Source organism: Xenopus tropicalis, chromosome 2 (genome assembly GCF_000004195.4).
Source record: "Xenopus tropicalis strain Nigerian chromosome 2, UCB_Xtro_10.0, whole genome shotgun sequence".
Classification (NCBI taxonomy): Eukaryota; Metazoa; Chordata; class Amphibia; order Anura; family Pipidae; genus Xenopus; species Xenopus tropicalis.
The window spans coordinates 7,710,133-7,728,839 of NC_030678.2; the positions used below are offsets into that span (position 1 = coordinate 7,710,133).

Sequence of the window (18,707 nt, forward strand, 5' to 3'; positions counted from 1 at the left end):
TCCTTTAATTGGTTTTATGTAGGCAATATAATAATAAAGATTGCCTTTTATTATATGATGTTAGTGTAGTGTTATGGAGACTTCCCTTGTGTTTGCAATGTTTACCTTGTACCCATACGCACAACATCTGGGAGGGTGTGGGGTATGGGGGCATTTGGTCTATCGCTGGGGGTTACTTGGACTTAAGCAGCTTTGCAAAAGTTCAATAAACATAAACATAACTTCAAAATTTACCAGTAAAATGGAAAGGAACAGTCAGTGGTTTGTGGTAAAGGATAAAAATAACTGATAATTCAGATATGAAACATAATTCATTCAAGGGGCTCCTGTATGCAGCGCTGCACTGTAATCATTAAACAGCATTCAGCTGGCTCAGTAACTACTTCACCAGTGTGAAATGTAAATAAAATGCTCAGGTAGAATAATATCACACAACCGGGTGCAGAGGGGCTGTTTGGATCCCACTAATGGGTGCACACAGTGGGAGATAAGAAATCATCCCCTTGGGCACCCATAGGTAAAGAGTAATGAGGATTTAGAGTTGGAGCAGAAAGGGGAGTTACTGTATTTACTGTACAAACTCGGCTGTTTCTCAGCTGTGAACCAGGAAGTGAAAGTCTATGTTCCACTTAGTGACAGAGGTCAGAATGGGACTGGGAAATCTCACGGTGTTTCTCTTTGGGTTCCATTTACTCCCTCACAGATGTCAACCCGGTGCTTTCCTTTTCTAAGTACCCCCGGCCAAGCCCTGTTACAGCCTTGGTCACATCCACAGTCAGGTTCTCAGCTCTGGTCAACACTTTCTATATAGGAGGTCATTTTGGGTGCATTTTAGGCCTTGGAGCAAATCTAAGTGGGATTCTGGGCATTCTTTGGGTAAATGCTAAAATGGGATGATTCAAGAAAAATGTGTTGGTAAATCTGCTACTTAAGTGGGAACTGGATAGGGAAAACCCTCCAACAGAGCTACCCATAATTATGCTGGTCACCATTTTTATAGTTTTGGGGGCATTATGGCTTCACCCTTTAACTTACTGGCCAAACCCTGTTTCACCCAATTCCACTCCCAACACTACCCAACACTACCTGCTTTGTGAGGTTCAAGTACATTTATTTCCTTTCCACCGGCAGGGGTTAACTAATTGTGATGCAAAGGAGTAGGTGACTGCTGTGACCGGGGAAGGGAGCGAAAAACAAAATAGATTCCAAAAGAATCCTTGTGCGTTGTAATCAGCTGTGGGACTACTATAGGCTGGGTACCCCTGGAACTATAGCAGGGTGACTGTTACCCCAGTGTTTCTATATATCTGTAACCTTGTTATGGGCTAAGGGGGCCCAGCCTGAAGGCCAGTTAGGGGGGGATTTGGGGTGAGTGCTTATTTGTGCCCTGGGTACCCCTGGAACTATAGCAGGGTGACTGTTACCCCAATGTTTCTATATATCTGTAACCTTGTTATGGGCTAAGGGGGCCCAGCCTGAAGGCCAGTTAGGGGGGAATTTGGGGTGAGTGCTTATTTGTGCCCTGGGTACCCCTGGAACTATAGCAGGGTGACTGTTACCCCAATGTTTCTATATATCTGTAACCTTGTTATGGGCTAAGGGGGCCCAGCCTGAAGGCCAGTTAGGGGGGGATTTGGGGTGAGTGCTTATTTGTGCCCTGGGTACCCCTGGAACTATAGCGGGGTGACTGTTACCCCAATGATTCTATATATCTGTATGCAATATGGCAGCCACCTTTCAGTATAAATAACTGTGGGAAAATGATATTATGAATATGAGGCACATTCTATACTTAAAGTTACCTATTTCCCCAGTGCTACTTTCACATGAGAGGACAGGAAATCTATATTTGCAGCTCAGGCTGAAACTAGGAACTCCTCTCTAGTAGAACAATAGTTACAGATTTGGAAGAGCTGCGTCTCAGCTCTGGGGCTCAGTGAATACAGAGTTACTTGCACCATGACTGCGCCCTGCTGTGTATGGGACATTGGGGAGTGGCTGAATCACTGAGGAACATGAGACGGACTATGTACAACTTGGGGAGGACATGCTTGCTGCTAGCCCTGGGGCTTATGCCTTGTATGATCAGAGCAGGTAAGTTTCCCTGATTTGCATCACTTACTGGTATATATATATATACATATATTTAAGGGATTATATTATTTCAGGGGAGCAGTAGGAGCAGTAAATCGCAGGCATGGGAATGGGAGCAGGTGAGGGGGCCTGGTGCAAATTTAGTGCTTGTACAGTGGAGTAACTATGTATACACTCTGGGCAACAGGGGGGCCCGGATTATGGGTTCTGCTGTACCATAGTCCCCCTTTCTCCTACCTTTAAATATGGTGGCACAGTCGGGCAGTGAGGTGCGGAGCAAGAGGGGGGATAGAGGAATTTTCTGCAGGGAGGCCTGGAGCGACCAAGTTACACCACTGCACTTGTACCCTTGAGGCTTTAGTTATGTTAATGGGACTAGAGCTTTCATATCTAACAACAACTCTGTATTGCAGATGCAGTCTGTTTACTAGGCCTATAAACACATATGGCTAGTCAGAACCATAGTGCAGACAGGGACAAAGGAATAATGCTCTCAGCCGCAACTGCATGTAAAACTATAGGAAATGTGCTATGCGAGTGTAGAATCACATACAGAAGTAATTTAGAGGGGTTCCCTTTTGTCCGCTCTTTTTGAATATAGCTGTCTGTGCCGTATTATAGGATGATCTCAAGGTGCCCTGTCCCTAAATCCAGTACAAGAACCTGACTTCAAAGGAAGAACGTAAAATAATTTGAACTATTCTTCTAGAAGCCCTAGACTCTAGCACATTGCATTGCTGAAATCCCATAAAAAGAGGAGAGGAAGAGAAAGGTGGCCATACACGCACCGATATTATGGTGGGAAATGAGGCAAGCAATATTGGTAAAAGCCCTGTATATCAGTTGTCCTGTTGATCAGGCAGGACTGAAAATTTTGATTGTGCACCTTTGAAGTTGCCCAAACATCATAACATTAATGCTGAATCATCAGATAGGGGGAAAGAATTCCTTTATTTTTACCTGCATATCTGACGATTCAGCTCTTAACGTAAGTAGAGTGGCCCAACGATATTTCCTACTTCCAATGATCATGGGAAAGATTGTCATTGTATTGTGTATGGCCACCAAAGCATTAGGGCTCAGTTTATTTTGTGGCTGGGTCACCACTTCCTCAAGCAACGCCTGGGATATTTATTTTGTTTCACAGAACTCATAAACAAACAGTTGTATGTAGCAATTTTTCATCCATAAGCCGTAGAGAACTCACCAAGGTAAAAAGGGTAATCCAGGTGCTCGAACCCGAACCCTCAGAGGACAAGCCGTTAATGCAAAAACAAAAAGAGGAAAAAAGGGGGGCACCCTGGAAATCCAAAAGACAGCCCATTGAAAAAGTTAAAAAGAAAAAATCTTTATTATACTCTCATCTCATAAAGCTTTATCATCTTGCATATCTTGTACCTTCTCTTGGGTGCCATGGGCCAAACTAGTGTTGGTTGCCTGGTGCTAGGGTTTGGTGTACAAATGGCGGGCAGATTATCAGGTGACTAGAGAAGACCCAGCAGTCATGCCACACATTGGTACAAATAACAAACCTAGAGAAAGGGGAAGCTCCTGTATGTTACCAAGAATCTTATGGAGACTGATGAGCTTAACCACTTAAATGATGGAACTCAAATTAATGGCACTGGATAAACAAATAAGCAATATGATGTCACTGGCATTGTTAAAACATGGTTGAGTAAGTCACATGACTGGTCAAGAAATTTGGGAAAAGAAATTAAGAACAGGTCCAGTAAACAGTACAAAGCTGGAACTTTGGGGAACATTTGTGGTGCCATGACCCTCAGTCTCTCACTGTATTTAATGTATTTGTGGTACCACTACCCTCAGTCTCTCACTGTATTTAATGTATTTGTGGTGCCACGACCCTCAGTCTCTCACTGTATTTAATGTATTTGTAATGCCACGACCCTCAGTCTCTCACTGTATTCAATGTATTTTGGGTGCCACAACTTCTGCCCCTCACTGTATAGTGCATTTAGGATCTGGAGTTATTTTTCATAGAAAGTAATGCATCATTATTTACAAGTGCATACTGTGTGTGTGTATATCTATATCTCATTTACCGTACAAGCTAAATAAGGCTAATGCCACATTATGGGCACGAGAAGCCACCCTAAATTATTGTGGAGCAGTATATGCAATTTTGCTTGTTTACCCAATCACCAGAATTCAAGACAGTATCAGCAATGCTATTAACCCATGGAGGTACTATCAGTTCAGGCTGCTGAATCCTTAAGGGCTCTGGTACACGGGGAGATTAGTCGCCCGCGGCAAAACTCCCTGCTCGCGGGCGACTAATCTCCCCGAGTTGCCTTCCCTCTGCCATCCCACCGGCGAACATGTAAGTCGCCGGCGGGATGGCAGACGCGGCGAGGCGATTTCGGGAAATCGCCGAAAAAGCCTCGCGAGTCTTTTTCGGCGATTTGCGCGAAATCGCGCCGCCGCGTCTGCCATCCCGCCGGCGACTTACATGTTCGCCGGTGGGATGGCAGAGGGAAGGCAACTCGGGGAGATTAGTCGCCCGCGAGCAGGGAGTTTTGCCGCGGGCGACTAATCTCCCCGTGTACCAGAGCCCTTAGCAGACTTGTCAGGGAGCTGCTATCTTGCTCCCTTCCCATTGTTCTGCTGATCGGCTGCTGGGGGTGAGGGGGGGGATATCACTCCAACTTGCAGCGCAGCAGTAAAGTGTGCCTGAGTCTGAGCTTTCAGAAGGAGCCAGTGCTACACATTAGAACTGCTTTCAGCTAACCTATTGTTTCTCCTACTCCCATGTAACTGGAGGAGTCCCAAGCCGGACTTAGATTTCTTACTACTGAGTGCTATTCTGATACCTACTGGGAGCTGCTATCTTGCTCCCTTCCCATTGTTCTGCTGATCGGCTGCTGGGGGGGAGGGGGGGGGATATCACTCCAACTTGCAGCGCAGCAGTAAAGTGTGCCTGAGTCTGAGCTTTCAGAAGGAGCCAGCGCTACACATTAGAACTGCTTTCAGTTAACCTATTGTTTCTCCTACTCCCATGTAACTGGAGGAGTCCCAAGCCAGACTTGGATTTCTTACTATTGAGTGCTATTCTGATACCTACTGGGAGTTGCTATCTTGCTCCCTTCCCATTGTTCTGCTGATCGGCTGCTGGGGGGGAGGGGGGGATATCACTCTAACTTGCAGCGCAGCAGTAAAGTGAGACTGAAAAGTGGGAAATGAAGAATATGGCTAGCCCCATGGGAAAAACAGATAACAATGCAGGATTCTGCTGGAGAAGCTCTATTAACTGATGGGGTTTGAAAAAAACATGTTTTCCCATGTCAGTATTGCTTTAAATTCTGGTTCTTTCTGTGGTTCTCTTTTGATCACTAACTGAACTGCTCATTGGATATACTGATTTATACTGTTTAATAATTATATTTCTCTACTCCATTTTTGCTGTATAGCAGTGTAACCCATTTTTGATCACCACTAATCAATGACTCATTACTACCTCTTTAATTGGGGGATTCAACAACATGGCTGCCATTACAGCAGAGGAATAAATGAATGCCCCTTGGTATATTTGGTTCCACACAAGGCAGGCAATGATGACTTCCCAGCTCCAACCAGTGTAAATAGCAAGTGATACCAGCAGAAATCCATAAAAAGAATTAAGGCCCACACCCCAACAAAGACTGACCTGTTTCTTAAAAAAACTACAATTAGTCTTTACCATTTTCTTTAACTTCAGATTTATACTGTTGTTACTGGAGGGCGACATGTCTGTTGGTTGAAGAGACAGGTTTTGGGAGAATGGGTCAATACATCAACACTATGGCAAATAACATACTTACCCCACTCACTGCCTTTCTGTTTTGCAGAACCGCCAGTGTTAGTGACAGAGTCAGTGCGGGTCTGGGCCGGCAGTTCTACAGTACTGAGGTGTCGGCAGGATCCTGGGGACCAATTAGTGATGGTCACATGGAAGGTGCAGCTACTGGATAACTCTCACTGCACCCTGGCACTGAACTGGGAAAACCTGACCAACCGCAACAACTGCAGTGAGAGGATGAGGCAGGAGAATACGTCCCTCAGGATAGAGAATACGGCAGTAACAGACCAAGGCAACTACACCTGTGAGACTGCAAATCCCCTTGGGAACTTCTTCACCTCTGTTTTATTAGATGTTTTAGGTGAGTGTGCTCCATTATACTGTATAGGCGTTTTACTGATCCTGTTTTATATTCCCTGTTACAAATGGTGAGGAGAGCGCTACTCTGATTATAATCGCTTACCTGATACTATTGTGCTCCTGTTTACTAAACCACCCCAGCCCAGGGTATTTTCTCAAGAAGAACTGCAGTGATCAAAATGGCTGTGTCTGCTGGCACCCAGTTTCCATGTATGTGGTTTGGAAAAGCAGCCAAAGTGAACCTTACATTTATGAAACATTTTGATCACAGATAAAGCAGCAGCTTAGTTTTGATAAGAAAGGGTTCATTTCCAATGGGGGGGGGGACAAGGTGCAAAAACAGTTGCCTTGTTTTGCCTACTATGCACCAGAATGGTTTCTTCTGCTCATAGGTGCAATTCTTTGTGCTTCCCGAATAGCCCACTAATAGGTGCCCCCTTCAGTGTATGTGCTGCATTGCATACATATAATGGAACTCACAGGTTAATGGAAGATACCTGTGACCTAGTCGTGCAATTTGGATTTTATATTTCCCTGCAATATGGAGATAATCTGATAGCCTTATATTATTCAGACAGGGAATAATAGTTAAACAGATCACAAATGCCTTTGGCTGTCAGTATATTAATGTACTATACTTCTCCTTTATTTTTCTGTTATTTTCAGTTCAGCCTTCCGTGACGTTGGAGCTAAACAAGCTTGGGGTTCCTGAGTGCCGGGCACATGGGGGGAACCCAGCGGCAAATATCTCATGGATCCCAGAAGGTTCCATCAGTACAAACAGAGCAATGGAGCCAGATAGGAGCTGGACAGTTAGCAGCACTTACACTGCAACCAGCAGCAATGTCACCCAAGTGACTTGTATAGTGTCCCACCCCACATTCCCACAGCCTTACCGCACCTCCATCAGCACCGCCGGCTCGGGTATGTGAAATATATCAAGGATGATAATTGTTCCTCTGGGGTCTGGAATTTTATATCTGTATATTCTATAGTCTAGTAATATCCCAGTGACCCAATGAACCCAGACTGTAAATTATATCCTTATAATATATAATAAATATCTCTATGCACATACACTGGTAAACTAGTAACACCTATGCTCATATGTTTACTTTGTCGTATGCTACTATGTCACAAAGTCTACTAAAACCTAGTTCCATATGATATTAGGTGCGTGTATGGCAAGTCGGCGAGGCAACCAATATCGCAGGAGGCTGCTGATATCGGTCGACTCGCCGATCAGGCGGGTTAAAAGATTTTGATCGGGCGCCATAGAAGGCACCTGAGCAAAATCTGCCTTCAGGGCTGAATCGGCAGAAGGAGGTAGAAGTCCTATTGTTTCTACCTCCATATCTGCCGTTTCAGCCCTGAACGTTAGTGGCGGATTGGATCGAAAATCGCCACGTGTGTGGCCACCTTAACATTAGAGATATGCCCTTTGTTGGGTGAGACATCCCTGAAATAGGCTTGAACTCTGAGTAAAAAGCAATTGGGCACATCCAAGTTACTATGGGAAAGCTAATGTCCCAACTGGTAATGGCAACAAGCAAACAAACACGTTGTCCAAGCACAAAAATAAGAGAAGGGCATTAGTGTATGTTACAGATTAGTATCAGAAATGACTGTGTTTAAAGGGAAACTATCCCCCCAGAATGAATACATAACCAACAGACAGTTTATATTATATTAAGTGGCCTATTAAAGAATCTCCCCAAACTGGAATATATATATCAGTAAATATTGCCCTTTTACATCCTTTCCCTTGAGCCGCCATTTAGTGATGGGCTGTGTGCTCCCTCAGAGATCAGCTGACAGGAAGTGATGCAGCTCTAACTGTAACAGGAAGTAGTGTGGGAGCAAAAGGCAGAACTCTGCCCATTCATTGGCTGATGGGGCCTAGCATGTATGTGTGCCTTGGCTTGTTTGTGTGCACTGTGACTCCTATGATCCCAGGGGGCGGCCCTTAATTCTTAAAATGGCAGTTTCCTATTTAGGATTACCCTGTGGTGAATATGATTGGCAGTTGGGATAATTCCATTCTTTCATGCTGATCCATATAACATTTACGGGGTGGCATTGATTGCTGTGCTTATTTGCCCGCTTCATGGTTGTGGAATAATCATACAAAATCCAGACATACAACCTGTGCGCCAATCGTTCATGTAAAACACATCTGATGGTAGAAAATTGCATTTGGTGAGTCTGACTGTCTTTCACTTTTCCTCTAGATATGTGGAAATTCGTAACAATCCCCCTCATCATTGTGCTTATTGTGGGACTGATTTTGCGCTGGAAACGAAGACAAATCAGGTATTTTATATAAGAACTTCATGAAACTAACATGTGTATGTGAATGCTCATTATCTCCTGTCTACTCAAACAGCTCAGAATTTAGGCCATGAACTTCAATTTGCCTCCTTTGGGGCTTTATTCATGTCCGAACCCCCCACCCCCCCACCCCATGTGTACAGTGTAGTTCTCTTTACACCAGATAATTATAGAATGATCACACTGAATAACCAGCTCAAGGAACCCTGTGGCCATTATTAATTTGATCTGATTTCAAAGTAGCAGGTCTATTATTTTTATTATACAAAAGATTTCAATACATCATGTTTTTATTATTACATGTTTTTATTTATTAGACATTTATTTTACAATAACTTCCTGTTGCCTTATAAGGAACGGCAGAAAGAACTGACAGTTATGCGACTTGCCTAACCACAAGTAATTCTCACGCTTTTCAAAATAAGGACATATAATGGGTATTTGTTGTCCTTTTTCTCTAACAAATAAGGAGGGCAGCAATTTGAGGCAGATGATGGCAGCACAAAGAGTAGCTAAGTTGGTTTTTACCTACAACTTTTGCCCCCATGTAAGCACTGATAAGGTACAAAGTAACATTTTCCGCTGTTTGGCGCTGACTTATGATTCAAAATGACTGTATAAGTATGGGACCTGTTATCCAGAATATTAGGGAACTGGAGTTTTCCGGATAAGAGATCTTTCTGTAAATTAGATCACCATAAATTGCCTACAAAAAAGTTAAACATTTTTTAATGTGGGTTTTTTAATTGGGTTTTTTAACCCAATATGACTGTTCTGCCCCCAATAAGGGGTAATTATATCTTAGTTGGGATCAAGTACAGGTACTGTTTTATTATTACAGAGAAAAGGGAATCATTTAACCATGAAATAAACCCAATAGGGCTGTTCTGCCCCAATAAGGGGTAATTATATCTTAGTTGGGATCAAGTACAGGTACTGTTTTATTATTACAGAGAAAAGGGAATCATTTAACCATGAAATAAACCCAATAGGGCTGTTCTGCCCCAATAAGGGGTAATTATATCTTAGTTGGGATCAAGTACAGGTACTGTTTTATTATTACAGAGAAAAGGGAATCATTTAACCATTAAATAAACCCAGTAGGGCTGTTCTGCCCCCAATAAGGGGTAATTATATCTTAGTTGGGATCAAGTACAGGTACTGTTTTATTATTACAGAGAAAAGGGAATCATTTAACCATTAAATAAACCAAATAGGACTGTTCTGCCCCCAATAAGGGGTAATTATATCTTAGTTGGGATCAAGTACAGGTACTGTTTTATTATTACAGAGAAAAGGGAATCATTTAACCATTAAATAAACCAAATAGGACTGTTCTGCCCCCAATAAGGGGTAATTATATCTTAGTTGGGATCAAGTACAGGTACTGTTTTATTATTACAGAGAAAATGGGAATCATTTTTTAAAATATGAATTACAGGTATGGGATCTGTTATCCAGAAAGCTCCAGATTAAATAATTACCATCTCCCATAGACTCCATTATAATCAAATAATTGAATTTTTTAAAATTGATTTCCTTTTTCTCTGTAATAATAAAACAGTACCTGTACTTGATCCCAACTAAGATATAATTACCCCTTATTGGGGGCAGAACAGCCCTATTTGGTTTATTTAATGGTTAAATGATTGCAGTGCAATTAAACTGCTTTATTAGAAGGATATGGGACAGTGTAAACTAAAATTATTTGTTATGCTCTTATGTTGCTCCTTTTTACCATACAACAATTTAGACAATAATTTAGAACAATATATTCTTGAACTTTTCCTCCATATTTTTTACATTTATGATGTTGATTTAATCTCTAGGGCCCCTAGTAGCTCCAGCTAACTGGGTTGTGAGTAAGTGTATGTGTAAGTAGCACAACTCCCTGACCGCACGTGTTGTGCCAGTAAGTAGGAAGGACTGAGGTTTCACTGCAGTAAGTAGGACAAGTGTATTTCTTCAGAAACAAAAAATGAGACAAAATATGAAAATATCACTATAAAATACTGACCCATTTATTATGGGGTAATTAGAAACCATTTCCATAGAAACACGGCGGGGGGGGGGGGGGGGCAGAGTCTCAATGAAACATTCTAAAGTATAAAAGCAAAACCAGGAGGGAGATTTCTTCATTTTCAAATGTTGAATTCTGGCAATTAAACCTGATCGAGTTTTTTTCACGAGCAAGAATTTTTTCCTCAGTTGCTTATTTACAAAGCTGCTCAGATGGGAAGAACTCAATGGCAGGAAATGCAAGAAAATTACATTTTTATTTCAATTTTTTTTATATTTAAATGTTTTTCATAGGGGAAGTGTGACTATTGGATTTAGAGAGATTTGAGATTTGAATGTGCTAAATTGCTTGGGTTGAAATAAATGTAGCATTTTCAGTTCTAATGGGGGGGGGGGGGGTGTTTCTCCCACTTGTTATTGGATATCAGTAATCAGACTTATTGGGGGGGTACAGAGCAAAAAAAATCAGTTTTAAAAAAAAGGGGGCAATTTTTTAACACGTAGTTACCTAATAAAATGCGTTTTTTTCTGGCCTTAAAACTCGATATGGTATAAATTCGGAGTAACACAATCATTTCTGTAGTTCTAAAATGGCTCGACAATGCTTGTATCTTTCGTACGAAAATATCACAATTACATTCTGAAAGTTGTGACATTTTCGGGCCGAAAAGTTTGTAAACTGCACATTCGTATTCTTTGCGCAAAATATGATTTTTTTTCATGGAAATTTACGGAAATCCACAAAAAACTTGTGGAATTTTACATTCTGAAACGTTCTATAATTTAGAAAAAAATACTAATTTATCTCAAAATTATTTAGTAAATATGCCCCATAAATTTGCAACTTTTTCGAGATTTACTATGCGTCCAAACGGCAAAAAATCCAAATCCAACAACTCACCAGCTGAAACTTGCTGAGATCATGTAGAAGTCAATTCCCTGGAAGATCCTTCTTTTGCTTTGAAACTTAAGAGGTTTCAGATTTTTGACGCTGTTTTTTTGTATGACAATTTGAAAAAGTTGCGGCAAGTCGAAAAATTTGGGATCTTCATGACTTTTCCAGTTCGAATTTTTACAAATAAAAAAATGAGAAATGTTAGAGTATTAGTAAATGAGCACATAAGGGGAGATTTATCAATGTTTGAGGTTTTTTTTTGCACTAAAAAAAACTGGAATTCGAATAATGGTTCAAAAACTTGAATGTCTGGTATTTATTAAGTGCGAAAAAACCGTAAACTTGAATGTAATTCAAATTTTAAAAACAAACTCAAATTCACAAACTTGAAAATTGCTAAATAAGCCCTTAACTGTCTGCATCACACTGAAAGTGTATATTAGGGTGAGATGAGCTTCCCTAACATGAACTTAGCTGAATTGCTGTGAAACCTTGTTTTATCAAGGGTGTGTGGGATGCGGGACCAGGCTTTGGCTTCCTCTTTAAAAATGCATTAGTCACCCATCTACTGTTACTAACGTTACTGATCCCTGAAGGGGAAATGAGAGCAGGGCAGGCAGTAACCCTTCCAACACTTTCCCCTGTCTCTGCCCCTATATATTAGGTACCTACCTAGTGCTACCGACCCCTATTTCTGTAGGTAAATGGGAGCAGGGCAGGCAGTAACCCTTCCAACACTTTCCCCTGTCTCTGCCCCTATATATTAGGTACCTACCTAGTGCTACCAACCCCTATTTCTGTAGGGAAATGAGAGCAGGGCAGGCAGTAACCCTTCCAACACTTTCCCCTGTCTCTGCCCCTATATATTAGGTACCTACCTAGTGCTACCAACCCCTATTTCTGTAGGGAAATGAGAGCAGGGCAGGCAGTAACCCTTCCAACACTTCCCCTGTCTCTTCCCCTATATATTAGGTACCTACCTAGTGCTACCAACCCCTATTTCTGTAGGGAAATGGGAGCAGGGCAGGCAGTAACCCTTCCAACACTTTCCCCTGTCTCTGCCCCTATATATTAGGTACCTCCCTAGTGCTACCAACCCCTATTTCTGTAGGGAAATGGGAGCAGGGCAGGCAGTAACCCTTCCAACACTTTCCCCTGTCTCTGCCCCTATATATTAGGTACCTACCTAGTGCTACCAACCCCTATTTCTGTAGGGAAATGAGAGCAGGGCAGGCAGTAACCCTTCCAACACTTTCCCCTGTCTCTGCCCCTTTATATTAGGTACCTACCTAGTGCTACCGACCCCTATTTCTGTAGGGAAATGAGAGCAGGGCAGGCAGTAACCCTTCCAACACTTTCCCCTGTCTCTGTCCCTATATATTAGGTACCTACCTAGTGCTACCAACTCCTATTTCTGTAGGGAAATGAGAGCAGGGCAGGCAGTAACCCTTCCAACACTTTCCCCTGTCTCTGCCCCTAAATATTAGGTACCTACCCAGTGCTACCAACTCCTATTTCTGTAGGGAAATGAGAGCAGGGCAGACAGTAACCCTTCCAACACTTTCCCCTGTCTCTGTCCCTATATATTAGGTACCTACCTAGTGCTACCAACCCCTATTTCTGTAGGGAAATGAGAGCAGGGCAGGCAGTAACCCTTCCAACACTTTCCCCTGTCTCTGCCCCTATATATTAGGTACCTACCTAGTGCTACCAACCCCTATTTCTGTAGGGAAATGAGAGCAGGGCAGGCAGTAACCCTTCCAACACTTTCCCCTGTCTCTGCCCCTATATATTAGGTACCTACCTAGTGCTACCAACCCCTATTTCTGTAGGGAAATGAGAGCAGGGCAGACAGTAACCCTTCCAACACTTTCCCCTGTCTCTGCCCCTATATATTAGGTACCTACCTAGTGCTACCAACCCCTATTTCTGTAGGGAAATGAGAGCAGAGCAGACAGTAACCCTTCCAACACTTTCCCCTGTCTCTGCCCCTATATATTAGGTACCTACCTAGTGCTACCAACCCCTATTTCTGTAGGGAAATGAGAGCAGGGCAGGCAGTAACCCTTCCAACACTTTCCCCTGTCTCTGCCCCTATATATTAGGTACCTACCTAGTGCTACCAACCCCTATTTCTGTAGGGAAATGAGAGCAGGGCAGGCAGTAACCCTTCCAACACTTTCCCCTGTCTCTGCCCCTATATATTAGGTACCTACCTAGTGCTACCAACCCCTATTTCTGTAGGGAAATGAGAGCAGAGCAGACAGTAACCCTTCCAACACTTTCCCCTGTCTCTGCCTCTATATATTAGGTACCTACCTAGTGCTACCAACCCCTATTTCTGTAGGGAAATGAGAGCAGAGCAGACAGTAACCCTTCCAACACTTTCCCCTGTCTCTGCCTCTATATATTAGGTACTTACCTAGTGCTACCAACAGGGTCGGACTGGGCTGTGAAGGGCCCACCGGGACTCCCGTCCCGGGGGACCTTCAAGTGCACTCATTCGGGCGCATCCCCAAATCCCCCCCCTGTAGGGGCCCCCCTCACAGGGCCCCCACCCAACGTCCTCCCCGGGCGCATAAATTTGACGTGTCAGGGGAGGAGCGTTCGAGAGGGGGAGCGCCGGCAAGGGTCGGGTCTGGGCCGCCGGGGCCCACCGGGATTTTTCCCGGTGTCCCGGCGGCCCAGTCCGACCCTGGCTACCAACCCCTGTATTTAAAGGTAAATGTCACCCTTTCACCAACATTCCATGTTTGTCACTGCTTGACTTTGCTCCCCATGACATTTGCAGTGCACCTCCCATGTAACCACATCACCTGGGGAAAGTCCCTGCCCACAAAGCTGACAATGTGGTCGCTCACTAAAAGCCTGAGTTCCCCACAGCAACAAACAGGAAGTCTGCGCACAACTTCCTGCTCAAAGAGAGGCATAAGAGCTGAGCCAACTGAGGCCTGTATTCTTAGTGAGGCAGCATGAGTCAGGGGTATTTCAGTTATTTGCTAATGTTTATATTGCACCTAATCTAACTGATCCTCTCAGCATCTCTAGTTAAAATGGCATCGAGAGGCAAAAATTAGGATAAAATCTGGGGCAGGTTGTGTGGTGGGCAAGGTGGCGCTCGGCAGGCTAGGCCCGGCACTGTGTATTAGGGTATTGATGTTTGCTTTCAGTGGGCACAATATTGACATCTATCTGTGGGTGCAAAGATACTGTAACTCTGGGAGGGACTCACTGTGAGAGAAAACATGATGAATTGCACTATATTGTTGCTCAGAATCCTGCTAAAGTTACAAGCTGAAGCAGGAAAACATCAGGGAGGCTGCAGGGTCGAGTTCTTTAATTAAAACTGAGGTTAAACTAAGCTCACAACTAACCATAAAGGAAGGGAGTTAAACCAACCCAGTAACTGGTTGTATGTATGTATGTATGTATGTATGTATAACATATTTTTAAAGCACCACAAAGGTACACAGCGCTATACAATCTTACAATATACAATATTACACACAGGGAGGACAAGTGTAATGACAAATACAATAAATAAGTATAAATACACAGGGAGTAAGTGCCATGGGGTAGGAGACACAGTAGGAAGGAGGTCCCTGCCCTGTAGAGCTTACAATCTAAGTGGTTGGGTAACATACAGGAACAAATTGGAAGGTAAGAGGCACCAGGTATGGGCATTTGCCCTTAAGCGCAGGACTGGGCAATATAATGTTTTAGTGCCCCAGAAGGTACAGTGTGAGTTTAATGTTAAAGAGAGTGGGTGAGTGGCTGTGGTTTTAATTGTCAGATGATCAGTGACCGACTGAACTTCCCCTTAGAAGATGCTGAATGTTGTATTACAGATCCGCGTTGGTTATCAAAGCTTTGTTTAGCAGGAAAGCAACATGATGCCTTAGCAATAACTGTATCGTCCCGCACTATATATATATATGTGTAATAGGGTGAGGATCAGTATTCCTAGGGTGATCCTGAAACGTACATAATGTAGATGGCAATGACACCCTAGGGGGACCCGAAATTATTTGTCCATCACTGAATATAAAGATTCAGCTTAGTTTTTACACCCAAGAGGGCTCTGCCTATGGCCCAGTATGGTACTTCTGATCCCAACCAGCAGGCACATCCAAGTCTTGTAGCAGAGTTGGGCAAACAAAATGGCAGCTATGATAATAAATGTAACATTCTGTGATCAGAAAACAGGAATAACATCTCAGAATGCCCTATATTGTATGTGAAATTGAATGTATTTCCTATTGAAAAATCAATAATAAAAAGACAATTATATAAATGTTACATTTTTATTTACAGATATTACTACAGGAGGGGCCTGAAATGTGCAGGAGGAACAGAAGAACAGGTAATTAGAGTGCAATGAGACACTGCTGTCTGTCTATAAATGCAATGGGGTCTTCATTCATGGTGTGACCCTAGAAAGGTTGCCCAACCTACAGTGCATAAATACTTCTCAGAATTTCATATTCAAATATGTTACACTTTTAAGCTGCCCCCACCCCCCTTTCTGACAGGCCATGTCTCTAACCTACCCAGGCCACACCCTGATCTACCTAGGCCACACCCTGATCTACCAAGGCCACGCCCTGATCTACCGAGGCCACACCCTGATCTACAGAGGCCACACCCTGATCTACATAGGCCACACCCTGATCTGCCCCGGCCACACTCTGATATGTCCAGGTGGATTTGTGGCAAGCCACAAAGGCCCAGGCCTAGGGGGGCATAAATATAAGGGTGTCATGGCGCCCAGCTGCATGTAAATGTAGATCTACCTTGGCCACACCCTGATCTACCTTGGCCTCACCCTGATCTACATTAGCCCAACCTGAATCTACTGTGGCGACACCCTGATCTACCTTGGTCACACCCTGATCTACCCTGGCCACACCCCGATCTATATCGGCAACACCTGAATCTACTGTGACCACACCCTGATCTACCCTGGCCACGCCCTGATCTACCCAGGCCACACCCTGATCTACCAAGGCCACACCCTGATCTACTGAGGCCACATCCTGATCTACCTTGGTCACACCCTGATCTGCCCTGGCCACACCCTAATCTACCTTGCCCACAACATGATCTACCTTGGCCACACCCTGATCTACTTGGTCACACCCTGATCTACTTGGTTACACCCTGATCTATCCAGGCCACACCCTGATGTACGCAGGAAACATCCCCAGTCTGTCCAGGCCTTGTTTTTCTGCTCATTTGCAGCCTCTCCTAATGATCTGCTCATAATGAAGTCCATTGTGTGCATTTGCTCTACGACAAGAAGTATTTTTAAATTCCACATTTTTCTTTTAGACTGAGACAAATGGCTTTCCATTCCTAGGCCCCTAAAGCCACATTAGAGTGTTAGCTACTGTCTGTCCTGTTGGGCTTGGGGTGGCTTGGAACCCTATCTCTATAGAAAGAAGTTTGTGTGGCCACTTTCCTAGTAATACAGACATATTTCTACTGATCAGTCTCATTACGTTTAGCGTAACCCCAGTAGGCTGCTAAAAGCAATACCCAGTGCTACATCTCTCACTTTTGGGCACTTTTGGGCAGGGCCTTCTTCACCTCTTGTGTCAGTTATTGGCTACTCTGTATGTCCAATGTATAAACCCACTTATTGTACAGCGCTGCGGGATATGTTGGCGCTTTATAAATACATGTTAATAATAATAATATCAGATGAACAAAACAAAACTGAATCCTTTCTTTGTAAAGGGGACAGTAATTTTAGTACCTGCCATATTTCTCACATATAATATGTAAAAACCAATGTCGTAGAATCTGCAGGAAATAACACAATGTGGGATCATTGCAGTCCCTGCTGAGCTGCCTGTTTGCATGTAGACAAGTTGGAAAATTTACCAAAGTGCTTAGTGCCTGTGTGTGTGTGTATAGGCTGATTTGTGTGTATGTGTATATACTAATTTCACCTTTAAATTGACGTTTAGTATCATGTAAAGAGTGATTTTCTGAGACAATTTGCAATTGGTCTTCATTTTTTGTTATTTGTGTCCGAAGTACCCTAGCTATAAGGCAGTGGTTCTAATGGGAAACTGGAATATGAATAGGAAAAGACCACAATAGAAAGATAAGTAAAAAAAATAACCATTGTAAAACTGTAGCCTCACAGAGCAAAACTCTATGGGCTGCCGGGGTCAGTGACCCCCATTTGAAAGCTGGAAAGAGTCAGAAGAGGAAGGCAAATTTGTAGTGAGGAAAAAGTCGAGGTTGCATCAAAAAATTGCAGTTTCTCATCACTGCCCATTGTGTATCGTTAGGTCACTAACACAAATAATCTTTTGACTTTGCAGAACAAGGAAGAGATGGAACCGTATGCAATCTTCACCCAGAAAATAAATACCGTCTACAGCACTGCCTTTGAGACCACACGTGAACCCTGATCATGGACAGTTCTAGATCCGGTCAGTTCCACAGAGTTCCAGAGCTGTTCTGCTTTGGGAGAATTACGGGACTTTCTATGGGATTCCAGAATTTTGCTCATAAGAAACGGAACAAAAAGTTTCCCGTATTGGAATGACTTTGAAGTTTAGTTGTCATGGTGATGGAATATGGAAACACCGATAAATAGTCATTTCTGTATTAGAGACCACAGCTGTCGAGTCTTGTCCTGTTAGTTGCCAAAGTGGTGACATAAACTACTTTCATTAACTTCTGGTTTATCTCCATGTTGGAATTTCCTATATAAAATCTTCTAAAAGTTTCTTCCAAGGTTGGAGCAATGTTGCCTCTCCCTGAAGTTCCATCATTTCAATAGCACTTGGACAACTTCAGCCAAAATGATAATAAATATCTTCCTTTATTTTCCCCAGTTCTGACAAAGAGAAATCATTTTAGATATATTTTGGACAAACATCTTTTAGAAATAGGGAAAAATGTGCCAAAAATGTTTTAACACTTGTGCCAGAGATGAAGTTTTATCAGTAGGCAAAGTCACAAAGAGATTGGAATTTGTCAAATTAAATGAAATAGAAACCAATTTTAGCTTGAAAGATTGAAACTATAGGGTTAAATATATATATTTTTTTAAACTTCAAACAGTGGAGGGGAGACATGTTTGTATCTGCTGAACATTTGGATGGTTGGTGAGTAGTAATGGGTTAAAAAATTCACTAGGCATGAATTTGCGACGAATTTCCATGGATTTTCTCGAAACAGGCGACAAAA

General features: G+C 42.9%; 1 protein-coding gene across 1 annotated transcript; it reads left to right on the top strand.

Moving 5' to 3' along the window:
- Positions 1 to 1,707: 1,707 nt before the first annotated feature.
- cd200r1 (CD200 receptor 1) lies at positions 1,708 to 18,351 on the top strand. The gene is made up of 6 exons (XM_002940917.3): positions 1,708 to 2,094; positions 5,943 to 6,254; positions 6,920 to 7,177; positions 8,485 to 8,566; positions 15,813 to 15,861; positions 17,834 to 18,351. The coding sequence occupies exons 1-6, from the start codon at positions 1,980 to 1,982 to the stop codon at positions 17,921 to 17,923; spliced, it is 906 nt and encodes a 301-aa protein (XP_002940963.1). The 5' UTR covers positions 1,708 to 1,979; the 3' UTR covers positions 17,924 to 18,351.
- Positions 18,352 to 18,707: the final 356 nt, after the last annotated feature.

What these genes read in the sequence shown, in the direction of transcription:
- cd200r1 (XM_002940917.3), top strand. Translation starts at nt 1,980, where the DNA reads ATGGGACATTGGGGAGTGGCTGAATCACTGAGGAACATGAGACGGACT. An exon ending in GCCTTGTATGATCAGAGCAG is followed by an intron (nt 2,095 to 5,942) that starts GTAAGTTTCCCT and finishes TCTGTTTTGCAG; the next exon opens with AACCGCCAGTGTTAGTGACA. An exon ending in CATCAGCACCGCCGGCTCGG is followed by an intron (nt 7,178 to 8,484) that starts GTATGTGAAATA and finishes CTTTTCCTCTAG; the next exon opens with ATATGTGGAAATTCGTAACA.